At 32.6% G+C, this 12,831-nt stretch overlaps 1 protein-coding gene across 5 annotated transcripts in view; it reads left to right on the top strand.

Annotated features, from left to right (window-relative positions):
- Positions 1 to 11,057, top strand: part of NCKAP1 (NCK associated protein 1) — a 100,218-nt gene extending 89,161 nt beyond the window's left edge. For all 5 annotated transcript variants that reach the window (XM_032356150.1, XM_032356149.1, XM_032356152.1 and 2 more), the window contains 7 exons: positions 1,449 to 1,531; positions 2,160 to 2,240; positions 6,020 to 6,113; positions 7,884 to 8,000; positions 8,593 to 8,702; positions 9,076 to 9,165; positions 10,117 to 11,057. In XM_032356150.1, the coding sequence (XP_032212041.1) occupies positions 1,449 to 1,531; positions 2,160 to 2,240; positions 6,020 to 6,113; positions 7,884 to 8,000; positions 8,593 to 8,702; positions 9,076 to 9,165; positions 10,117 to 10,233 (692 nt within the window). In that variant the 3' untranslated portion in view covers positions 10,234 to 11,057. The remainder of the gene's footprint in view (positions 1 to 1,448; positions 1,532 to 2,159; positions 2,241 to 6,019; positions 6,114 to 7,883; positions 8,001 to 8,592; positions 8,703 to 9,075; positions 9,166 to 10,116) is intronic.
- Positions 11,058 to 12,831: the final 1,774 nt, after the last annotated feature.

Here is a 12,831-nt window from a genome sequence, read left to right as displayed (position 1 = left end):
ATAACCTTTTCATTGAACGTCTAGCCTTCTGAGTCTCCGGCACTCTACTAAGTACCAGAGAAAGATTAAAAAAAAAAAAAAATTGGTTGATTCGACTGGTTTCTGCTCTGGGAGGTATAACATATTTGTGCCTTACCTCATTTTGTTAACACTGCTGTTTTAAGTCTCATCACATTTTGGCTTATATTATGGCTGTTGGTGTGTTTTAATAAAAGATGGTATGGTCAGGGTTTAAGCAAACCACACAAGGAGGTAGAAAGTCCAAACATTCTCTCCATTCCTGCTCCTTAAAGGTAGCTATGGTTAATGGTTCTCTATACATCTTTCTAGAGATTTGTTATATATATGCAAATATATGTATGTATATACTGTTGACTCTTGAAATACATGGGGTTTAGGGGTGCTGATTCCCTGTGCTGTCAAAAATCTGCATGTAATTTTTGACTCCCCAAAAACTCAACTGCTAATAGCCTACTGTTTACTGGAAGCCTTGCTGATAAAAGTTAACATATTTTATATGTTATATGTATTATATACTATATTCTTACAACAAAGTAAGCAAGGGAAAAATACTATTACAAAAATTATAAGGAAGAGAATATATATTTACTGTATTTACCAAAGTAAAATCCATGTGTAAGTGGACCTGCACACTTCAAATCTGTGTTGGTTCATGGGTGAGTTGTCTATCTTTTGTCTCATATAAATACGGTTGTGTTTTCTTAGTTTTCTTGACAGTTCATGTAGACTGTTAGTTATGGTCTAGTTTATTATTCTGTTTATATTTGTGTTCTTATTATACAGTACTATGTATATTGGGAGTAATTCAATAAATGTTTGTTGGTTTTTTAAAATATGAAGGTATTGATCCTTCCAATTCTAATTTCCCTTGATTTTGTTAACTAAGTTTTAATATTGAATATATCATAATAATTTTCAGAATAATGCTTTTTAACCAGAACGTGAATGATTAAATCATTTATAGTCTTCAGCAACCTGGTCTTGCCCAAACTGTGTGTGATCTCAATAGCCATTTTTTTTTTTCTTGACTCTCCAGACCTCAACAGTTTAAGAGTTTAGCATCTCCAAGTTCTGGGACCATTTGAGGACTTAAATCCTGTCCACTCTGACAACTCCTCTTTCTCCCTTAGTCTCTCTCTCCTTCCTCCTACTTCTGCCATTTCTGAGAGGATTATACAGGTGGCTACTTAAGTGATTATTTCAAGATTCTGGTGTACCATCTAAACCATTTTAAAGATAATATGTGCTCCATATGAAGTAAACTGTAATTTCCTTACTTTAATATCATTTAGTACTTTTCCCTCTTTAATTATTTGTTGTAGTCAACTTGCTGTCATATCTTTTATCTTGGGAATTTTATGACTAGGAGTTTTCTTCAAGGTTAAGGAAGAATTGCATTCATACTCTTCTCTTTTCTTTCAATTTAGCTGTTGACAGTGTCTTGAAGAGGATGACAATAATTGGTGTAATTTTATCCTTCCGGTCATTGGCCCAGGAAGCACTTAGAGATGTAAGAAACCATTTTAAGTACATATCCTATAGTTAAATAATCCCTTTTAATTTCCCAGAAATTAAACATTACTTAAAATTCCAAAATATAATTGATTATATAATATCAAATATATAGAAATAAGAGTTATTTAAACTTATTTTTTATTTTGGCATTGAAATAGGGGTGGGGATTTAGTTTGCCAGGATATTGTATACTACTTTTTCAACTTTACTCTTCATTGAAGTGTTTTCCATTTCAGCTATATTCAGTTTGGCATTCTAAGTACTGTTCTTAGTACTTCAGAAAATCAAGTGAAAATAGAAAAGGTAAAATAATGATTGTGAAAACTAGAAGTAATTGAATGGTTATAATTAAATTTGGGGTTCACCATTTTTTTTTTTTTAAGATTTATTTATTTGAGAGAGAGACAGAGAGAGAGCATGCACAAGTAGGCAGAGCAACAGGCAGAAGGACAGGGAGGAGCAGGCTCTCCGCTGAGCAGGGAGCCTGCTGCGGGGCTTGATCCCAGGACCCTGGGATCATGAGCCAAGCCAAAGGCAGCTGCTTAATCAACTGAGACACCCAGGTGCCCCTAGGGTTCATCATTTAAAAATAACAATGCATTTTTATTTGTTACCCTGCCTAGGTCTTATCTTACCACATTCCTTTTCTTGTAAGTTCAATTGAAGATTTCAAGGATCATATTCCAAGGGAAACTGATATGAAGGTAATAAAATTTCTATTTGGATTTTACAGTTTCTGAAATGAAATATTTGAGCTACATATGAAGTAAAATTTAATAAATTCAAAACTACTGTGAAGTTTATATTTTAGAGTGATCAATTAATTATGCTTACTTTTGCAAATGCATCTTTGAGAGCTCAGCACCAAAATGCTACATAGGCATTTTGAAAGTTCATCTTCCTTGATCACTTATAGCAATGTCAAATGTGTTGGTATTGATCTTTTCTTATACTGATAGCTGTTCATACATAAGCAGAATTAGAAAGACAAGCCAGTGACCTAAATTTAATCAATTTTTAAAAATTAATGTTAAAAGTCTTGTAAAAGGATTTTAATTATAGGGTATAATTTTTAAAAATTTTAATACCCTGTTTTAGAAATTAAGGAATATTAGTAGCCATATGTGAGTTTACAGTTTTGTTTTGAAAGTATTTTGATCGTGAAATCTAACTTACTTATATAACCCCAGCAATAATTAACCAGTGGTTACACATCCAGTAAGTGACCTCATATGTATGTTTTCCAAGCTTTCATGTGTCTTGAAAAGATCTTATTTTCTGTTTCACATGTTTTGAAATGCACTGTCTGAAAAAAGTGATGTCTAAACTCTTTTTTGTATGACACTCAAGTTTTTTCTCAAATTGATGCTATTCACTTTTTGAGGCTTATTTTCCATGGCTTGTTCCATTCCTCTCCCATGCTCTTACCTTTCTTACTCTATCTTTCTTGTCATATGTATCCCATGAGGTAACTAGTTCTTCCTGTGTGCATTCTCACATCTGTTTGTTTCATCCTCCAGTTTATTCTACCTGAAAATCCTGCCCTTTTCTAATTTCCACCTTGTTGAAGTCCTGCTTATCTTTTCAGGTCTGAGTCAGTTGCTGTATTCTGAGAAACATCCCCAGGCAGAAAAGGATTTCTTTTTTCTTACTATTATCAGAAAACTTTTTTGTTTATCCATTGCAGAGTTAAATATTTTCTGCTTCGTATTATAATTGTGCTTTTTCTCTTAAATTTTTACTAGATTATAAACATTTTGAAGACCTTGTTTTATTTTTTTTTGTCTCCTACAGTGCTTTACATAGTGTAAACATTTGAAATTAATGACTGTCCTATGATTTTATGTTTGAAAACCATGTGTGATTAGTGCAAACTTGTTAAATGGAAAAACTGTAGAAAAAAGTTAAGAAAACAGTAAAGATGAATCATTCCTTGGAAATACTATGGTGTATGGATTATGAGAGTATTCTGAGCAACCATCCAGTTCTCTGAGCACCTGACATAATTATGTTTAGTTTTTAACAAACTTTCTTTCTTTCTTTTTTTTAAAAGATTTTATTTATTTATATAAAAGACAGAGATCACAAGTAGGCAGAGAGGCAGGCAGTGGGGGGGAGGGGGAGCAGGCTTCCCGTTGAGCAGAGAGCCCTATGCGGGGCTCGATCCCCGGACCCACTGAGCCACCCAGGTGCCCCTTTAGCAAACTTTCAACAACACTAATATTTTTTTAAAACTTACATATTTTTAACATTTATTTTTAACTGAAGTATAGTTGTTATACAATATTATACTAGTTTCAGGTGTACAACATAGTGATTCAGCATTTATAAACATTATGAAGTGCTCACCATGATAGTGTAGCTACTATCTGTCACCATACAAAGTTATTACAGTGTTGCACTACATACAGGGACTTACTATCCAAAACATTGTTGACTGTATTCTCCATGCTGTACTTTTCATTCATGTGATTCATTTTACATCTGAAAGTTTTTACCTCTTACTTCCCTTCATCTATTTGCCAATCCCTCTTCCCTCTGGCAACCACCTGTTCTCCAAATATATATATTTTTAATAGCTTTATTGAGATATAATTCAGTTATCTTAAAATTTACCCATTTAAAGTATATAGTTCAGTGGATCTAAGTATAATCAAGTTTCTTGATATCCTGTCAGTATTTATTGTTGTCTTAATTATAGCCATGCTAGTATGTATGAAATGATATCTTATTGTTTTGTTAAAGATTTCCTAAGATGATGAATGTTGAATACCTTTTCATGTGCTTATTGAGTATTTGTGTATCTTCTTTGGAAAAATCTCTTTTCATATCCTTTGCTCATTTGGATTGTTTGCCTTTTTAATTTTGAGTTGTAAGAGTTCATTATATATTCTGATTACAAGTCCATTAACATAGACATAATTTGCAAATCTCATTCTGTGGGTGGTTTGTTTTTTTGTTTTTTTGTTTTTTTTGGTTTTTTTTTTTTTTCATTTTTGTAATAATGTCCTCTGTGGCACAAAAAGTTTTTTAGTTTTGATGATCCAGTTTGTCTGTTTTTCCTTTGGTTGGCTTTCCTTTTGGTGTCCTAAGAAACCATTGCCTTACCTGAGTCATAAAGATTTATATCTACATCTTCTTCTAAGAATTTTATAATTTTAGCTTCTGTGTTTAGGTTTATGATCCATTTTGAGTTAATTTATGGGTTGGGAACGAGTATTGGATCACACACAAAAAAAGTTCTTTTTTTTTTTTAAAAAGATTGATTTATTTGAGAGAGTACGTGAATGAGCAGGGAGAGGGGCAAAGGGAAAGGGAGAGAATCTCAAGCCAACTTGCTGCTGACGGGGGGTTAGGGGGGCTTGATCTCACAATGTTGAGATCACGACCTGAGCTAAAATCAAGAGTTGGGTGATTAACCAACTGAGTCACCCAGGCGCCTCCCCAAAAAAATGTTTTTCTAGAACTTAATCCATGGCAATTTCCATTTATTTTAAGATACACAGTTTTACTTCGCATTTTATACTGAGTTTTTTTTGGTAGCGATAGCAAAGGTATGCTATGTAACTATGTAATTGGTTTTTAACTGAGGTATTGAGTAGTCAGAATACCATACTTGAAATTGATATATGATACCAAAAAGAATTATTTTAGTCATTAGAAATTTTTTTTTTTTTAAAGATTTTATTTATTTATTTGAGAGAGAGAGACAGTGAGAGAGAGCACGAGCGAGGAGGTCAGAGGGAGAAGCAGACTCCCCATGGAGCTGGGAGCCCGATGCGGGACTCGATCCCGGGAATCCAGGATCATGACCTGAGCCGAAGGCAGTCGTCCAACCAACTGAGCCACCCAGGCGTCCCGAGTCATTAGAAATTTTTTTATCAGACTTTAAATTTATATTCCTTGAAAATCTCTCATGGGACTGGACCCCTGCATGGCTCGGTCAGTAGGGCATGTGACTCTTGATCTCTGGATTGTGAGTTCAGGGTCCATGTTAGGCATTAGAGCTCGCTTTAAAAAAAAAAAATCTGTTATAAAGAGATTAATTTACCATATTTATAGCTATGATATGATGAGTCATTGAACCACCACAATTTTTCATTAAGTAAGTATGAATATAAATATAAGTTGAGCAATTTTGATTCACTTTGTTCCTTTATTCGTCTCTTTTGGCTTGATATTTTACATCCATGCTTCCAAGAAAAGTAATGTTAGTATGATTTTATTGGCATTTGCCACAGAGAGTATACAGATTTTCTTTGGCCTAACAATGGGAAGTTCTAATAAGCAGCACATTATAAAGTAATAACTCAATTTTTCATTGTAGGTTAGTTGTGCTGTAGTTCCTGTTTCAGCCAAGCTTGAGATACTCTAGTGTTCTCATAGGTAGATTCTAATTTAAAATGTCTTTCCTTCCTAAAGTGAGATTTCTTAGAAATTTACAAAATATTTCTTACTCTGTAATTCTTAAATATTCTGTCAGGTTGCAATGAATGTATATGAGTTATCATCAGCTGCTGGATTACCTTGTGAGATTGATCCTGCCTTGGTGGTAGCTCTCTCTTCACAAAAATCAGGTAAAGTGCATTGGTAAATATGTATTAGTCTTAGTTAAAATTACCAGGGCAACACAGATACAGGTATGGTACTTATTTATTCAAATGCCTGCTTAATGTCAAATTTTTGGGGGAGGGGGGTAGTTGGAATATAGCAATGCAGAAAAGACAAAAATCCCTGTCATCTGGAGCTTATGTTATAGTGTAGTCATAAGACTAGATGGAATATTTAAACCATAAGACTAGATGGAATTTCCAAGGTTAGTTAACATAGATGCAAAAGAAAGAGGATCAGGGTCTGATCCTTAGGACGCTTTCAAATTTAAGAACTCAGGGAGAAGAGGAGGAACTACTAAAAAAGAAACCGAGAAAGAAGGATGGATGAAAGAGAAGGAAAACTGGGAAAGAGGCACTTCCAGCAAAGTGGAGAGGGAATGATCAGCTATGTAGAACTGGGTAATGCTGATAAAAAGAGCGGCAGTGGAATTTTTGGAGCAAAATGCTGAATAGAGAGGGCTTAAGAGAGAATAGGAGGAAAGAAATGGGAAATAATAAGTATAAAACAACTCTGTCAGAGAGTTTTACTGTAAAGGGGAACAAAGAAATGAAATGATAGTAGCTAGAGGCAGGAATAAAATCAAGAGAAGGATTTTTTTCAGGTGACAGAGTCACAGAGTCTATACTGATAGAGATGGTCCAGTAGGTAGCATAATTGATATCTAGGAAAGAATGTCTTATTTTCACTGGACTAGAGTTGTTTACCATGAATGAGTGCATCATTGTATTGTGTTAAACATTTAAAAGATTTTAAAACTAGCTCTTTGAAATGTAGTACCCAGAATGTTCTAGATTTGTCTACAAAGTAAATAACATTTTATCTGTTTCTGATACTAAAATAACCATCCCTATGGTTGGGTTATTATGTCTGGGTTCATTAGTTCTTTTTTTTTTTTTTTTTTTTTTTTATTAGTTCTTTTTTTATTTAACATTCCTTTTTGTTTCATCATTCATGCAGTATGTTAATTATAGTCACATGGGTAATTGCCACTATTACTCATTTGGCTACAACTATATTTTTCATAGCCAAATTTTTAAAACATGTTCTGGCTCTTAAGTTCAGTTCTTACATGTATGTGGTAGGTGAATAATAGAATACTTGGAATTTCCCAGGTACCAGACTCAACTGCCTAGGTAACCCTACAATTTTAATACACGTTATAATTAATATTTTAGAAAGGATTATGTCTTAAAAGACTTACGGCAGTGCTAGTTATTTTCATTTATCATTGGTTCCTTCTGTCTTCTAAAATAGGTTGGAAATCTAGTCCACTTTCCACATTTATATCTTTCAATACTAGTAGTAAACTTTAGATCACATTTACATGTTTAAAAAAAAAAAGGCTTTTTTTTATTATTTCATAGAGTAATTTATGCGATAATTTTCTAAACTGTAGTACACAGAATATTTTTATAAAATAATTTATCATTAGTTTTCAGTTAGGAAATTTTAGGATTCCACTTATCCTACTCATATTTTTTTGCCCTATAATCTTAAAATTAAAAATTTATTATGCCTCAGTGTTTTTTTTTAGAGGTCCTTGAAATATGTTTGGGTAGTTGATAATAGCCAATAATAATGTATTTTACTTCTGTATCACTTACAACAAAGTTGTGATTAGTTCTATAGAAGCTCAGTATAAAAATTGAAATTTGCATTTTCTGGTTTAGATTGATAGCTCTTAACTAATCTTGAAGAAATACCTTGGTTTTATTTTTAATTTTCTCCCTTAGAAAACATAAGTCCGGAAGAAGAATATAAAATTGCCTGCCTCCTTATGGTCTTTGTGGCAGTTTCTTTGCCAACATTGGCTAGTAATGTGATGTCTCAGTATAGCCCTGCTATAGAAGGTAATGGTTTAAAATTGCTTTGGTAATGAAAAAGTCAAGAGTTTTGATATAATAGATACTCTTCAAGTAATTAATGTTCATTTATAATAGAATGTAGATGAACTTACTAGCTATTTACTACTAGCTTTATAACCTTGAATAATTGACTTTTCTTTTTCAAAAGCCCCAGTTTCCTGATAAGTGAAACGTGTATGTGTGAGCTTTTGGGTGCCTGGGTGTGTGTGGCAGGGGATGATGAAGTAGTATCCAACTCTTAAGATTATTTTAACGATTGAATGACAAAATGTAAAGCAGCTAAGAACATCTTTTTTAGTTTCAGAGACAATATAAAATTGATATATGATTTTTCTTGGGATTTTTTGAAAATTTGCCTTTTTAATTCAAACATCATTCATTGCTTTTTTTGCTATAATATTTTTAAAAGCACTAATCCTCATAAAAATGAAAGGAGAGCAAGGAAGGTAATCTCCCAATTCTTAATAATGTCACTATTTATGTAGGTTGTGACGTGATTAAAGACTTGCTGTTCATGTATTCTTTGAAATTTTGGGGTCATACAGAAAAACTAAAAACTCTATATGCACTTTCTCAGGGCACTGCAACAACATACATTGTTTGGCCAAGGCCATCAACCAGATCGCTGCAGCTTTGTTTACAATTCACAAGGGAAGCATTGAAGACCGTCTTAAAGAATTTCTGGCGGTAGGTGTAGTCAAATAGCAGAACTTACAATGTTTTATAAGGAAAATTAAAATGATAACTATCAGATATAACAATAAATTCTTTTTTTTTTCCCCCCTCTGTAAGGAGGACCAGGTGAAGAAGGCAGGCATTAAAATCAAGGAGCCAGTTAGCATTTTTTTTTTCCCTTAGAAATCTCTCATTTCTAAATCTCTGCAATATGACCTTTTTTTTTTTTCTAAGCTGATTTTTGTACTGCCTTGAATTTTGCCCATTATCTTATATATAGACACTGAATGATTGAAATGTATTATTTTAGGTTGAAGCATAGTGAAAATAAGTAACTTACGAACATTTCATTAAATCTTTCTTAAAATGTTTATATACTTTTAAGCTTGCATCTTCCAGTCTACTGAAGATTGGCCAGGAGACAGATAAAACAACAACAAGAAATAGAGAATCTGTTTATTTACTGCTAGATATGGTAAGTCTCATTTTATTTTTTATCAACAAGAACATTCTTGATAGTCTTCTTGGCACGTAGTGTTTCAATAACAATATGAGCTGAAGTACCTTCTGTTCAGTCCACTCAAGCTACACATTTTCTAAATACCACTTGAAAGACTAACATTACTTGTATTTTATCATATGGTAATCATACCAGGAAACAACAGAATGAAAGATAAGTATTACCTATTGGATATTCTTTTATAAATAGTTTTTTAACCACCTGGGAATCAGTTAAGGCCTTATATTTTCCTAGTGTGTCATTTTCAACTCTTCAAGTTTTTCTGAATTTTCTACGTTTTGACTCTTCCACCCATCTAATACAATTTGCTGTGATTCTCTGAGCCTGGCCAGCTCTTTCTCTTCACTATCTGAACCAGCTATGCTTGCTTCTACACTGTAGCTCTTCCCTCGCTTAGAGTAATTTCCTTTTCCTGCAGAGATCTGTATCTGTCCTATGATTTGGCATACCCCATAGCTAAAATCTTTTTCTAGATAGACTTTCCTGATTACTGTGGCTCACATTAATTTTCATCCCTTTTGAACTCCTCTAGCTTTCTACTTAGTTACAGTTGGTCTTATGTTTGATTTGGCTTTTTGGCTTAATCTTGGGAACCCAGTTAAACTTGATGCTATGGACCTTATTTTAAATATGTTTATATTCTTTTATATGTCTAGAATACAGTTGAGGGCAAATGAAAGTGCTCAATCTTTTCTTATGATTAGTAGACTTAATTGAAAAGTGGTGATTTTAAAGATTTTGATAGCAACATACTGGCACATTTATATTTCACATTTTAAAGTAAAAAAAATAATTTTCTAACTATTTCTAGTAAGAACAGTATAGAAATTATGATTTAGTGGCTGTGAGTAAATGTTCTGATTACAAATAATTTCAATTCTGTGATGCATTTTTGCTACTTTTCAGATTGTGCAGGAATCCCCATTCCTGACAATGGATCTTTTGGAATCTTGTTTTCCTTATGTCTTGCTGAGAAATGCATACCATGCTGTCTACAAGCAAAGTGTTACATCTTCTGCATAAAATAATAAAATATCTACTTATTGAAGACAAGCACGCATTTTTTGTTGCTCTGGTTTTACCTGTAAACTGTGGAACTATTTTACCTTAAGGCCTGAAAAACAGTTTTGTGGATTATAAATTTCTTTCATACGGTTGTATTTCTGATCATTTGTTTCATTTAATATGGTTGTACTACAGTATACTTGGTTGATTTAGGTTTCATATTCACTGAATTCACTAAAGTTATTCCTATAATTTTAGAATATCATTGTTTGAAAAACATACATTATCTCTATGTTTTTGATATTTGAAAATGAAGAAAAAATCTTTGCTTGTTTATTTCTGAAAAAGAATTGTATTTAGTGATTATTTTAGATAGTGATATTATAGCATTCATCTGTGTGTAAATTATTTCATATAGGGAAGAGTTCTGATCTGTACCTATGGTTCTTAATGAAAACAAAACTGGATGTGCATTTCTGTGATGTTATGAATACATTTCTACTTTATTTTGAAACATTTGCCAAACTAAATACTGTAACACTGTATAACATTAAAAATGTTAAAGGACTGCTTAACATTAGAAGCAGACTATGTCCAGAAATTCTAAAACAGCAGCATATGTTGTTGCTTGTATAAAGCCTGGTGATAATTTTTAGACTAACTTCCATAGTGCCCTACTGGCATTAGCACTACCATTGTACCCTGCTGTATAATAAACAATCTTAGACATTTATCAACTGTTGATACAAATGTTAGTCCCTAACCACTTTTTATATGTTTTAAATTTTTGAAATTCAAGTGTACCTGCCATAACATAAAATAAACACTAGACTGTATCACATTTTGAATTATTTCTTTAATTTTGGATCTCCAGAAATTTATTCAATATGAATATTTTAGTGTCATTTTAGTTTAAAATAAGCTTTAGTTTAGGAATGTCTAAATTCAGCATTTGATACTAGGTCAGCTGGAACAAAATTTGATTAAATATTTTGAAAAACATTCCACTGGGAAAAAATTTTAAATAAATATAATTGGGAAATAAAATTACATAACATTTTTTAAGAATTAAGAACTAAAAGGAAACTCATATGCCATCAGCTTGCAGTTGTGTATGTGACCAAATGGACAGAGTTACTTGAAAGAATGGGAATAAAATGAATGATATGAAACTATAAAATGTTGTTGAGAACTACATCAGTGAATAATGAATGGGAAAGACCTATTGCTTAGGGGTTGGCATGGTGGGCAGAGTAGCTCATTTTGTTTAAAAACTAACCAAATGTTTTGTTCTTTGATTGACATTATAAAGACTACTTCTCAGCAGCTTTGTATCTGGGTCTCAAATAGAGCTTTTTCTCACAGCTTCTTAAGCATACCCTAGTAAAATCTCAAGAGAAAAGAAAGGTACTATGAACACAGTTATATAATGTTCTTCTTTGTTCAGATATAAAGAGTAGAATGAAATTGAGGTGCCACAAGATTATCGTGTTGCTATTTTGCATATGATTTTTTCCAGTTTATACTTAAAGCAGGGAATAGTTATCACTATCTGTTGGGAATTTTCAGTAGTTCAGTGAGGATTTTTGAAAAGGGAAAGAATTTTCTGGGTTGCCTGGGTGGCTCAGTTGATTAAATGTCTGACTGTTTATTTGGGCTCAGGTATTGATCTCCAGGTCCTGCCTGGGATTGAGTCCAAATCAATCTCCACACTCAGTGGGGAATCTACTTGAGATTCTCTTCCTCTCCCTCTGCCTCTCCCTTCATTTGCATGTGTTCTCTCTCTCTCTTTCAAAATAAATCTTTTAAAAAGAAGGAAAGAAATTTTTTAATGGAGTGGTTTTATAGACTTGAAATAGCCTGATGACTCAGTGAACAGTTGAAATTAAATTGTTTGTTTTGAAATATTAGTATCCTAGGGTGATAGTAACTTGTTGGTAATGATACCCTGAGAGGTAAAGTAGGTATTTGAATATACGCACTTAGATTGGTAATGTGGTAGGCCATAAAGATGTCCATATGCCATTATTAAACCCTGTTTAGGCCAAGAAAAGATGGCTCCTTCATAGTCATGTGAAGTTTTTCTTGCCTCAGTTTTTTTCTCAACATACCCAAACTGACTGGTGTGGTATCTGATTATTCTTTGAAGACAATCTTTCTTTCAAAAAAAAAAAAAAGATGTAACTTGGAGAATTAAAAGTAAACTGACAGTACTATTTCTAACATTTTGTTTATCCTAACTTTTTTTTGTATTAATGTAATGTTCTTATTCTAAACTTTACAGCACACTGTTTTTATTGTTTTGTGTACAATCATGTCATGCCATGGACGCTAGTCCTATACTCTGCTATTTCACTCAGCAGTAGAAGATGTCTTTGTTGTTTTTCTTCAATGCCTCATATATGCCATGACTAATTTAGTAATTTAGTGAACATTTAGGAAATTCCTTGTTTTTCATTTTAAATATCTTCTGTCTATATCTTGGTGAATTTGGCCCATTATCTCCTTAGGATAATTTCTTACAAGTAAGATTGCTTGGTGGAAGGATGTACAAATTTTATTTTATTTATTTTATTTTTTAAAGTTTTTATTTAGTTATTAATTTGACAGAGATCA

The sequence above is a fragment of the Mustela erminea genome, chromosome 8 (genome assembly GCF_009829155.1).
Source record: "Mustela erminea isolate mMusErm1 chromosome 8, mMusErm1.Pri, whole genome shotgun sequence".
Classification (NCBI taxonomy): domain Eukaryota; kingdom Metazoa; phylum Chordata; class Mammalia; order Carnivora; family Mustelidae; genus Mustela; species Mustela erminea.
The sequence above is the reverse complement of the archived record's forward strand: the minus strand, read 5'-3'. Positions and strand labels throughout refer to the sequence as shown.